Source organism: Vulpes vulpes, unplaced genomic scaffold (assembly GCF_048418805.1).
Source record: "Vulpes vulpes isolate BD-2025 unplaced genomic scaffold, VulVul3 u000000674, whole genome shotgun sequence".
Classification (NCBI taxonomy): Eukaryota; Metazoa; Chordata; class Mammalia; order Carnivora; family Canidae; genus Vulpes; species Vulpes vulpes.
In genome coordinates this window covers 182694-195522 of record NW_027325812.1, presented here as the reverse complement: position 1 = coordinate 195522, position 12829 = coordinate 182694, and the positions used below count along the sequence as shown (strand labels likewise).

Below are 12829 nucleotides of genomic sequence, written 5' to 3'. Positions count from 1 at the left end.
CCCCAAGACCATGACCTGAGCTGAAAAGAGAGAATCCCAAAGGTTACTGTTTTATACTGTCCTGTAGGATATGAACTAATTTTGTATATAACCTATCAATCTTATTCCAACATTCTTTCTTTAGTACCTATAAATATTCAGTCCCTCAAATGCTCTTTGAATTCATTTTATCATCTTATTGGTTCCCTTATTAATGAATGAAATAAATAGTGAGCATGTGTTTACCTACATTTGTATGAGTCATGTTTTTCAACTTTTTGAAAATTATACTTTGGCAGCAAAGTCATCTGGAGTTCCCCAAACTTGAGCAGTGCAGTATCACAGGTCAGGACTATATTACAATTGTTCCACTAGAAAGAAGTCTTTAAGTTCCACTCTAGGAAGGTGAAAATTAAAGAATCAGAAGCATAGGATTTAACCGAAAACAGTTGGCAAGGACTGAATACGAGACCAATACCCTAAACAAGTGTTGGTTTTGTTTGTTTTTTTAATTTCCCCTCTCATCCCTAAAGATTATATGATGATTGATATATTTTTTGTTCCTTGGGAGCCTCTCACTGACTTTTTTGGTTGGGCTTCTGTCACCCACTGAATTAGACAGAATAAGCCAAGCAATGCCCTGGAGGCTGGGAAAAGAACACATTAAAATGGGGGTGGAGGGACGCCTGCGTGGCTCAGCGGTTAGGCGTCTGCCTTTGGCCCAGGGCATGATCCTGGAGACCCTGGATCGAGTCCCACGTCGGGCTGCCTGCATGGAGCCTGCTTCTCCCTCTGCCTCTTTCTCTCTCTCTCTCATGAATAAATAAATAAAATCTTTTTTAAAAAATGGGGGTGGGGATGAATGTGGAGAGCCTAGCCCTTTAGGGCTACATATTTGGATTCTTTTCAAATTAAGGCAAAGGAAGGGATGCATGAGCCTGGCTAGAGGACATACATGCTGCTATCCCTATCAAGGCCTCAGGGTGGAGTTTGCTGTGGTCTGAGCAGGTTGAGATAAGAGCCCAGAGTTTCTACTACAGCTGACAATAGCTAGGGTGCTGCTGCTTCTTCCACAGAGGACGGAGCCTCTCCAGGAGAGCCAGGGGTTCCTATCCCAGACTCTGTCTCTCCTGTCTGCCCAGCAGGGTTTAGGATCTAGCAACATTCACTTCCCCTACATCCCAGAGAGACAACTGGGACAAAACCAGGAAGTCCCTCTGTGCACGGTAAACATGCTTCCTAGAAAGGTTTAGCTCGCAGGATCCAAAAGGGTTTCAGCCACCTGCTCTTTTCTGCCTCCTTTTTGTCATAATTCATCTAGCACCTATTCTTTCCCTGCTTCATTTCTACTTCTCCATAGTCCCCTATTGAGCTCCTTAGTTCCATCCTATATGATGACCCTAACTATTCTCATCCCTTCAGACATAGTCAAAGGTAAGGCAACTGTTAGGAAGAGCAAAATGAAAGCCTAAAAGTATGGTGAAGTAGACCTGAGTTTTTGTCTTGTGGTCTTGCGGAATGAGAGGATTTATGTAGCACATTATAGTTAGTACTAGAAATACATGGTGCAGAAATCAACAAACCAGACTGATATGATAGTCTTTTCTCTCACACACCAATATTTCTGCCAATTCCCATTCCTCTCAAAAATTACTAGTTCTAGACTAAGTCCCCTCACTTCCATTTAAATAGTTTTCTAGCAAGGTGAGCTGAGGTAAAGAAACCAGTTTTACCCATATGCCTAGCCTTTAGAGATTGAGTTTGTACAGTGCAGTGTTAGCAAAAACCTGTATGATTTGCATGGACCAAACCTCAGAAGAGTAAGGGACTTATAAAATATCTCTGATGACTCCTACAACTACATTTGGGGGCAGAATGTTCTGCTTTTCCAAGATTTGGAACAGCTAGAATTTACATACACTGCTGTGGGAGTTTGAATTAGTTTAACCATTTCAGAAAATTACTTAGTGTTATCTACAAAAGCTGAACACATGTATATCCTATGACTCATCAATTTATATTGCCAACATAAATGTGTACACATATGCACCGACATGTACAAGTTCATGGCAGTACTATTCATATTCATAATAGTCACAAACTAGAAACAACTCAAAATGTCCAGCAACAACAGAATGGGTAAATGAACTATGGTATATTCCTATAATGGAATTCCATAAGGCAATAAGAAGAAACAAAGTTTTGCTATATGGAACAATGTAGATGAATCTCACAAATAACACTGAGCAAAAGAAGCCAGACATAAAAGGGCATTCCACTATATCATTATATTTATATGAAGTTCAAACAAACCACAGCAATCAATTATTTAGATATCATTGGGGGTAGGGGGGACAGAAACTGAGAGGTGGGCTTCTGAAGAGTTGGTGATGTTCTATGTTACAAGGGTATGTTCACCTTGTGAAGTCACTGTTGTATATACACTTAGGATTTGTGCACTTTTCTATGTCTGTTATATATAAATAAAAAGTTTTAAAAGATGGCTATTACACAGTCTAAGCTTCCTATTTCTATTTCTTTCCACCATTCACTTGCCCAAACTCAGTTTTCCCCTCTCATCCCCCAGACTTCTTCCTCTAAGCATTCCCTCAAATATATCATTTGAAACACATATTTTTCTTTTTTTTTTATTTTTATTTATTTATGATAGTCACACAGAGAGAGAGAGAGAGGCAGAGACATAGGCAGAGGGAGAAGCAGGCTCCATGCACCGGCAGCCCGACGTGGGATTCGATCCCGGGTCTCTAGGATCGCGCCCTGGGCCAAAGGCAGGCGCTAAACCGCTGTGCCACCCAGGGATCCCGAAACACATATTTTTCTGCCAAATGGAACTGAGCTGGCATCTTTGGATCCTTGCAATTTTTCCAGCATTCCCAACTGGGCTAATTCCATGGTAGTTATCTCTACCTCATGATTCAAATATACTGTGAAGAATCCCAAAAGGTATGTAAGGGGTAGATGCAAAGCAATAGCCCTTTTCTCCACCTTCTCCTTTATCCACTAATTTGAGAGCTCCTCTAGTTCATTGGGATTATCTCTCAGTAGAAAAGCTCCTAAGTGTACAATGCAATTGTCTAGTTCTACCTTCTTCTACCCCTACTGCCAACTCTCACTGCCTTCTAATCAATATCTTTAGAGACATTAAGCATTTCTATATGAGGTGTAAGGACAGGAATCTTTCCACAAAGACCATCAGTTCTGGGAGCACAATGGAAATAGTCACATACTCAGCTTCAAAGGCCAGCCCATCCTGACTTTCCTCAGAGAAACACACAAAGGGGGGGATCCCTGGGTGGCTCAGCGGTTTTGTCCCTGCCTTTGGCCCAGGGTGCGATCCTGGAGTCCCGGGATCGAGTCCCGAGTTGGGCTCCTGGCATGGAGCCTGCTTCTCCCTCTGCCTGTGTCTCTGCCTCTCTCTCTCTCATAAATATAAATATTTATGAGAAAATAAAAATAAATCTTAAAAAAAAGAAAGAAACACACAAAGGTTTTACACATTAGAAGCAGGTAGAGGGGATCCCTGGGTGGCGCAGTGGTTTGGCGCCTGCCTTTGGCCCAGGGCGCGATCCTGGAGACCCGGGATCGAATCCCATGTCGGGCTCCCGGTGCATGGAGCCTGCTTCTCCCTCTGCCTGTGTCTCTGCCTCTCTCTCTCTCTCTCTCTCTGTGACTATCATAAATAAATAAAAATTAAAAAAAAAAGAAAAAAAAAAAGAAGCAGGTAGAATTTCCTTAAGAGGGACTGCTAGGAAACCTTGTGACAAATAATGCTGTATTTCAGGACAAGAGTATCTGACAAGAAGCCAGTATCACTGAATCTGTATTGTCTCTCAAGCCTCCTCACATGTTCCCCAACTTACGACTGGCACAATTTGACAAGGTCCTGGTCAGTAGTGCCTGGTTGCAATCCCCGAATATAGAGGTTGGTTTTGCTCAACTGGTCATTTCCATTGCTCCCACTGCTGCTGTTTGGGGTACTGCTGCTTGGACTAGGTGGTGCCATCTGCTGAGACAATGACACATATGGCTGCAGAAAGACATGAGGAACAGAAGGTCAGAAGATTATACATTTAGATATTGGAGAGTGAGGAAGATCCTGGCTCCATGGAAAGAATGATTCCAAACTTTAACAGCAATTAACTCAATAGAGAGTAAAAACAAAACAACACCAAAACTAAGGAATTCCTCTCTGTCATAGAATAAGAAAATACGTAACTGTCTTACCTATCTTTCATGAATAACGAGAGGTCAAAATAGGCTTGTTAAAGGTTTTGAAAAAAAAATACTTTGTTATAGTAGAATGTTTTTATCAGACTGATACTGGAGAACACAACGTATGCCTCTTAAGTTAATATAATGAGATGAGACTAACAATATCTAGGTTCTATTTGAAAATTATGAAGATGAGGGACACCTGGGTGGCTCAATGGTTGAGCGTCTGCCTTTGGCTCGGGGCGTGGTCCCAGAGTCCCAGGATCAAGTCCTGCATCGGGATTCCTGCATGGAGCCTGCTTCTCCCTCTGCCTATGTCTCTGCCTCTCTCTCTGTGTCTCTCATAAATAAATAAATAAATAAATAAATAAATAAATAAATAAATAAATAAATAAATAAATAAATAAAATCTTTAAAAAAATAAAAAATAAAAATTATGAAGATGAAATGAAACTTTAAAACTATAAATAAATTTAACATATGATTCAAAAAAACTGTAGAATAGGAGAACTGCAAAATTCCTTCAAGATCTTAAACATTATTATAAACTTAGACAAATAAAATGAAATACAAATGACCATGTAAAAATACTAATTACCAGTAAAAACTAAAATTTGTTACCATACTAATACAGATTTAGTCCTCAGTAACTTACAAATTTTTAAAAGTTTAAGTGACTGAACAATAGATACATTATGGTCAAGGAAACCCAAGATTTGGGATGAAGCATCCCTCATCTCTTGCTACTGATACCAAGGCAGGCAACCAGATTCTGTTACATTTTTAAGGTACTTCTGTTAGAGAAAAACTTCTGTTAGTTGGGTGAAACAGGGATCCATTCCTCATGGATATTTTATTTTTTTTTATTTTTTATTTTTTTAATTTTTTTTTTTAATTTATGATAGTCACAGAGAGAGAGAGAGAGAGGCAGAGACACAGGCAGAGGGAGAAGCAGGCTCCATGCACCGGGAGCCTGACGTGGGATTCGATCCCGGGTCTCCAGGATCGCGCCCTGGGCCAAAGGCAGGCGCTAAACCGCTGTGCCACCCAGAGATCCCCCCTCATGGATATTTTAAATCCTTATGTCCTAATCAGGCTTCTAGTGTTTACATTTATATTTGGTTCATAATACTCTAAATTCACACAGTTACTTATAATATAGTGCATTTTACTACATCATACTCATATTCCAGTTCTCCCTAGGCTCAAAGCACTTTATAGTATTACTCTATTTGGAATTACTTCCCTCTCGAATGCTAGTTTCTTCTCCAGGTCCCCACCCCCACCCCTCTTTTTGGTGGTGGTGTTGAGGGCAAGCAGTAGTAACAGAAGAAAAAGAGAAACATGAATATCAAAGAGAAGAAATCTTCCTCTCCAAAGAATCTTAATTAATGTGAAATGTGCCTCTTATATTTTATGACTCTGACCTTTAGCAAACTTTAAAATAAAATCTTTGCTTGGGCTAAAATGTGTTAAAGCAAGAATTTTCCTATCTTTGTCACTATACACAATAAAAATGTGCACTCACTTGCACAAACACAGCAGCTTATCCCTTGGCTCTACATTGCAGCAAAGAAGAGACCTAAGACCACATTCTGAGATGGCCCAAAGACTCATGACTTACTACAGCTACAATAACCCGTTATATTTCCCAACCTTGTCCTCTTTTCTTTTGCCAGCACTTATACTAGGACTTCCCATATAGAACAACCCATATGATAGTGGTGACAGTCACATGATACAGTCAATAAAGGCAGATGGTGCGTGCGGCATGTGTGTATTTTTTTTTTAAGATTTTATTTATTTATTCATGAGAGACAGAGAAAGAGAGAGAAAGGCAGAGACACGGGCAGAGGGAGAAGCAGGCTCCATGCAGGGAGCCTGACATGGGACTTGATTCCGGGTCTCCAGGATCAGGCCCTTGGCCGAAGGCAGACACTCAACTGCTGAGCCACCCAGGCGTCCCTTCAATGTCATTCTTAAAACAAGTACTGTCAAAAAAGAAAAAAAAAAAAAAAACAAGTACTGTCATTTCTAGATCTGAATGTATGACTTTTAGGTTTATTTGCCCTATTTTTGTCTTGTCTGAAAGTTGCTTAAAAATACACAATGGGGCAGTTTCAAAGATGCCAGGGCTATCCAAACGAGAACACAAGGGTTACTGAAGAAAGAGATAAACTGAAAAGAAGTTATTGATTTGCTACATAGCTATAACCTTGGTTTTAATACTAAGGCCTTAGCTATCATTTAAAAACATCACTTAGGGCAGCCTCGGTGGCTCAGCGGTTTAGCGCCACCTTCAGCCCAGGGTGGGATCCTGGAGACCCGGGATCAAGTCCCATGTCAGGCTCCCTGCATGGAGCCTGCTTCTCCCTCTGCCAGTGTCTCTGCCTCTCTCTCTCTCTCTCTCTCTCTCTCTCTCTCTCTCTCTCTCTCCCTGTCTCTCATGCATAAATAAATAAAATCTTTAAAAAATAAAAACATGACTTAGTTGATAATAAACTTGCTGCAAGGCCTGAAAAATTCCTAAGGAAAAAGATATGGTTAAAAAAAAAAACCCAAAACCTTGGGGGTGCCTGGGTGGCTCAGTTGGTTAAGTGTCTGCCTTCGGCTCAGGTCATGATTTCAGGGTCCTAGGATAGAGCCTGGCATCAGGCTCCCTGCTCAGCAAAGTGTTTGCTTTTTCCCTCTTCCTCTGCCCCTCCCTCATTTTCTCTCTCTCTCAAATAAATAAATAAATAAATAAATAAATAAATAAATAAATAAATAAAATCTTTAAAAGAAAAACAAAAAACCCTTTTATCTCTTAATTCAATGCAGCTGAAATTGTCACATAGGTTTGGCTCCAAAGAGAAATGGTAAAAAACAAAACAAAACAAAACAAACAACCCTCATTTTGAGTGGTAAGAAAGTCTAAGAAAAAGAAAAGAGGGATCCCTGGGTGGCGCAGCGGTTTGGCGCCTGCCTTTGGCCCGGGGCGCGATCCTGGAGACCCGGGATCGAATCCCACGTCGGGCTCCCGGTGCATGGAGCCTGCTTCTCCCTCTGCCTGTGTCTCTGCCTCTCTCTCTCTCTCTGTGACTATCATAAATAAAATAAAAATTAAAAAAAAAAAAAAAAAAAGAAAAAGAAAAGAAAACTTGAGAAAGTCCCTAGGTAAAGCCTATATGGATTCCCAAAGGAAACTATTTGGGCAGACATAATAACTAAGGTAAACTAAAAATCAATGTTTACCTATGTATATAAGAAAAGGATAGTATGTACAAGGGTACAGAACTGAGATATTCTTATGGGGGAGGGAAGCATAGGGCAGTATTGACTCTCTTGACTCCTACTGAAATGGTTCTCTGAGGTCACTGGTCCTGTCAGGGCCTAAGCTAGACACTGAAGAGCAAGATATTTCCTTAATTCTTCTGTACTATAGTAGATTTCATAAACCAAAGCAGACTCTAAATTCTAAGCTAATTTGCTTTTTATCACAATGTCCTAAAATATGTCATTTTCATGTGAGGTAAACTCCAGGGTTATTAGAGAAGCTGAAATGGCTGAGTTATTAGTACACCAGGTTCTCTTCAGGAAGGGACAGAAATCTATTATAGCATCTATCAGTTAACTATATCCCTTTGAATGACATGTAGTTTTGTTCTGCTGCTAGAAGAAAAACTGGCAGGTTGTTACTTATAACCTTGGTTCACATTCATGTAGGTGGAACTCCTGAAGTCATTTGAATTAGTGGCCCTTCAGAACAGAACTTGGAGGGACGTCTGGGTGGCTTAGTCAGTTAAGTGTCTGACTTCAGCTTAGGCCATGATCTCCGGGTCCTCGGATCAAGCCCCATGTCAGGCTCCCTGCTCAGAGTGGAGTCTTCTCCCTCTCCTTCTGCCCCTTCCCTACTTGTTTGCGCACGCGCGCGCGCACACACACACACACTCTCTCTCTCTCTCTCTCTCTCTCTCTCTCTCTAAAATAAATAAATAAAATCTTAAAAAAAAAAAGAACCAAAAAGACCAGGACTCGGAATTGTACTATGCCCTATAATTCCAAGATATGACCCCTTTAAACAAGGGCCCTCACATTCAGCCTAGAATTTAAGATACCTGAGATTATTAAATTTGCCTTCAGAAAGGAAGGATGGTAGTATATTATGTATCAAAGGAATATGCAAAGTTATCTGGTAGAAGAGTACAGGTATCAGTCTTCTCACAAGGGAAATTTAATTCTGGAAGTGAGTGGGAAACATTGATGGGTTTATAAACAGAGACACAATATCACACTTCTCAGCTGCATTATCAAAGCTGGTTTAGAGAGGTGGGAAACCAGAGGGTGAGACTAGTTAGGAGATATTAGACATGAAGGGAGGTAAGGAAAAAGCCTAAAGATTGGTGGGGTGATGTTTAAAGGACGTGCAGGGAATAGGCTGTGATGAATTTCTTAAGAGTATCTGGGAATAAATACTTGGGGAAGGGCTTCTAGGATGGGGATCCAGAAATGTAGAACTTTTCATCTTTATCCAGAAAAAAAAAAATCGAATTCCCCTCTTCCTGTAGCAGGAATTTTAAGTTTCTTGTGTTGCTGAGTTGTAGGAAACTGGAAGACAAGACAGTGTTCTTCCTTTTGTTCTCTTTCAAGAGATCATAATGGTAAAGATGATAAAATGCCAACCCCCCCAATCACTAAGTTTTCATCAGATCTTTAAGAGAATGATCCAGTAAGATAAGCTGATAAGCTACTTGTGAATTAAATGTGTGTTTTGTTTTTTTTTTTTAATTTGGAAAAGAGATAGCAAGAGAGAGCACAAGCTGAGAGGAGATGGAGAAGCAGGCTCTCCACGATGCAGGGAGCCTGCCATGGGGCTTGATTCCAAGACCCTGCAATCATTACCTGAGCTGAAGGCAGACACTTAACCAACTGAGCCACCCAGGCATCCTTAAATTATAATGTAAGTAAAACGCTGTCTTCGTTCTGAAAATTAGATTCTAATCAAGTGTTCATTTTGTGTGGTTTAATAAAATTGAGAAATCCTGTATCCATTCATTTGCCATCAGAGTCATCCCCATCTTGGGCCCTTATCTTTACTTATTACCATCAGAGCAGGAGAAAACCCCATCCTATGTCTAGTGCTTAGCTAACTAAGTTCCTAGCATATAGTATATAGGCATGGATATATGCTAAAAGGAGTAAAACTCAGGGGATTTGCTAATTGTGTATCATTATAATAAACCCCTAAAAAAATCTCACAGATATACAATCCGGTGACCTGACATCAAAATTCTTATTGCAACTTGGATATGGATGATCTAGAAGACATGTTTCTGGAGCTGGTGGTCTCTAGAACATATAACACATCTGAACTTTTTTTTAAAGTAAACTCTATGCAACATATGGGGCTTGAACTCATGACTCCAAGATCAAGAGACCCATGCTCTCCAACTGAGCCAGCCAGGCATATTCATTTTTGCCTAAAATACTTTCCCTTGTTTCATCATAATATCTCCTAATAAGAGAAAGTCCACTTTCCCTTAGGAATAAGACCTCTTAATAATCACTCATAAGACTCTTTGAGTCATTCAATAAACATCTGAATGCCAACTACATGCAAGCCCTATGTGATACAGTGGGGGCTCACAAATGCATGAGTATGAGTGAAATATTTCATAATAAATTTAAACACACACTCACAGGAGCCATTAAGGAATTCACAAAACAGAGCTTATGATCTCCATAACTAGCAAAACGAAATATGTGTGCTAATGGGGATCCAAGTAAAATTGTATAGGAGTTTGAAAGAAAAGACAGGTAATTCCTGAGGGAAAAGTTTCTCAGAAAACGACAATTGTATTTTGAAGAATGTATAGGAAATTAAACTTTTAATGGGGTGCTATAGGGAAATGCAAATAAAAAATCACAGGGTGCATGGGTGGCTCAGTCGGTTAAACGTCTGTCTTCAGCCCAGGTCATGATCCTAGGGTCCTGGGTTCGGGACCCACGTTGGGCTCTCCACTCAGTGGGGAACCTGTTTCTCCCTCTCACTCTGCCTCTGTGCTCTCTCTCGTTCTCTCTCTCTCTCTCTGTCTCAAGTAAATAAAATCTTTACAAAATCATGAGATACTATTTCATATCCACTAGGATGGCTATAATAAGATTATTGTTTTATTTTTTTTTAGATTTTATTTTTTTTATTCATGAGAGGCACAGAGAGAGAGAGAGAGAGAGAGAGAGAGAGAGACAGGCAGAGACACAGACACAGAGAGAAGCAGGTTTTATGCAGGGAGCCCGACGTGGAACTCAATCCCGGGTCTCCAGGATCATGCCCGGGGCTAAAGGCAGCGCTAAACCCCTGGGCCACCTGGGCTGCCCAAGATAATTGTTTTAATCAAAAGTAACTTTGAGGGATCCCTGGGTGGCGCAGCGGTTTAGCGCCTGCCTTTGGCCCAGGGCGCGATCCTGGAGACCCGGGATTGAATCCCACATCAGGATCCCGGTGCATGGAGCCTGTTTCTCCCTCTGCCTGTGTCTCTGCCCCTCTCTCTCTCTGTGTGTGTGACTATCATAAATAAATAAAAAATTTGAAAAAAAAAAGTAACTTTGATGCTATAATCAATAATAACAATAACAAGTGCTGGCAAGAATGTAAAGAAAGAATCAGGAACCCTTCTACACTGCTGGTGGGAACGTAAAATGATACAGCTGCTCTGAAAAACAGTTTAAGAGTTCCTAAAGCAGTTAAACACAGTTTTCACATAACCTAGCAATTCCACTCCTAAGTATATACCCAGGAGAACTGAAAACATATGTCCACACAAAACCTGTGTACAAATTTCATAGTAGCATTACTTATATTAGCTCAAAGTGGAAACAACACAAATGTCTATCAACTGATGAATGGTTAATAAAGTATAGTATATCCATATATGAAACTACTATTCAGCTATAAGAGGGAATGAAGTATAGATACATGCTACTACATGGATGAACCTTCAAAACATGCAAAGTGAAAGAAGTCAGTCACAAAGGAGCACATATTGTATGATTCCATCACGTGAAATATCTAGAACAGGCACAGCTATATATAGACAAAGTAGATTAGTGACTACCTGACTGGGAGAGGTAAGCAGTGAGAATGGGGGGCGGGAGGGGGTGTGGAAGAGGGCTGGTGGCTAAGTGGTAGGGTTTCTTTTGGGGGTAATGAAAATGTCCTAAAATTGATTATGGTAATGGATACAAACTCTGCAAATACACTAAAAGCCACTGAATTGTATACTTTAAGTGAGTGAATTGTATGGTATGTGAATTAGATCTCAATAAAGCTACTATAAAAATTTGATGGGGTTGGGTGGAGAGAAGAGGACATTCCAACCACTAAAATAACATCTTGAGAGGGACACCTGGGTGGCTCAGTGGCTGAGTGTCTGCCTTCCACTCGGGGCATGATCCTGGAGTGCTGGGATCAAGTCCTACATCAGGCTCCCAGATGGAGCCTGCTTCTTCCTCTGCCTATGTCTCTACCCCCTGCCCCCGTGTCTCTCATGAATAAATAAAATCTTTAAAAAAAATCTTGCGATATTTGGCAATCACAGGTTAACATGAACTAGCACAGAATTCAGCTTCGGGGGCACCTGGATGGCTCAGTGGTTGAGCGTCTACCTTTGGCTCAGGGCGTAATCCTGGAGCCCTAAGATCAGTAGCATCAGGCTCCCTGCACGAGTCTGCTTTTCCCTATGCTTCTATCTCTCTCTCTGTGCCTCTCATGAATAAATAAATAAAATCTCAAAAAAAAAAAAAAAAAAAGAATTCAGCTTAGGTTGACATCAGCCTACTCCACTTCCAGATAGAAACATCCTAAGATTTATATATTTTATTGAAATTCAAGTGAAAGTATAGATTAATCATTAAATCATATCAGAGCAAGAAATGGATATTTCCAAGGTGTCTCGCTGGTTCAGTCAGAAGACCATGTGCTTACCTCAGGGTCGTGAGTTCGAACCCCAAATTGAGTGTAGAGATTGCTAAAAAAACAAGCTTTACCAAAAAGAGAGAGAGAGAGAGAGAGAGAGAGAGAGAGAAAGGGATATTTCCTACAAGCCCCTTTTCCTAAAACAATAAACATTAACAATAGTAAAAACAAAACAAAAAACAAAAAGGCATCTCTGGAAAATGCAGAGCCTGAGCCAGAGATCATATAACACATATCTGTCCACCACAGCTGGTTTCATTTATTTATCCCCCGACCCCATAGCTGGTTTTAAAAGCTGACTCAGCACTTTCTACTACTTCCTCTAAATTCAAGTAAACCTGACACCATCTCCAGCTTATCTCTTCCTCCTCCTCTTTCATGGGTCTTCCCACAACAGTAGCAAATTGTTTCATATATCCTTTAATACCAAGATGGTAACAGTAAGGTGTACCAACCATATGGCCTCCAGAGAGTTTTTTATGTTTATACCAGGTGGTACTCAAACTGGGTCTCAAGTATACAATTGCTACTTAAAAACCCTAAGCCTTGGGACGCCTGGGTGGCTCAGCGGTTAGGTGCCTGCCTTCGGCTCAGGTTGTGATCCTGGGATCCGGGATCAAGTCCCACATTGGGCTCCCTGCGAGGAGCCTGCTTCTCCCTTTG

At 40.7% G+C, this 12829-nt stretch overlaps 1 protein-coding gene across 14 annotated transcripts in view; it reads right to left on the bottom strand.

The window, feature by feature from the left end:
* The window catches only part of RBMS2 (RNA binding motif single stranded interacting protein 2), a 97444-nt gene that overhangs the window by 20994 nt on the left and 63621 nt on the right, over window positions 1-12829 (bottom strand). For 13 of the 14 annotated variants that reach the window (XM_072746206.1, XM_072746215.1, XM_072746210.1 and 10 more), the window contains one exon: window positions 3861-4027. In XM_072746206.1, coding sequence (XP_072602307.1) covers window positions 3861-4027 — 167 coding nt within the window. Of the gene's footprint in view, window positions 1-3860; window positions 4028-4414; window positions 4439-12829 lie in introns of those variants that run through there. The other variant, XM_072746212.1, reaches the window with a different exon arrangement.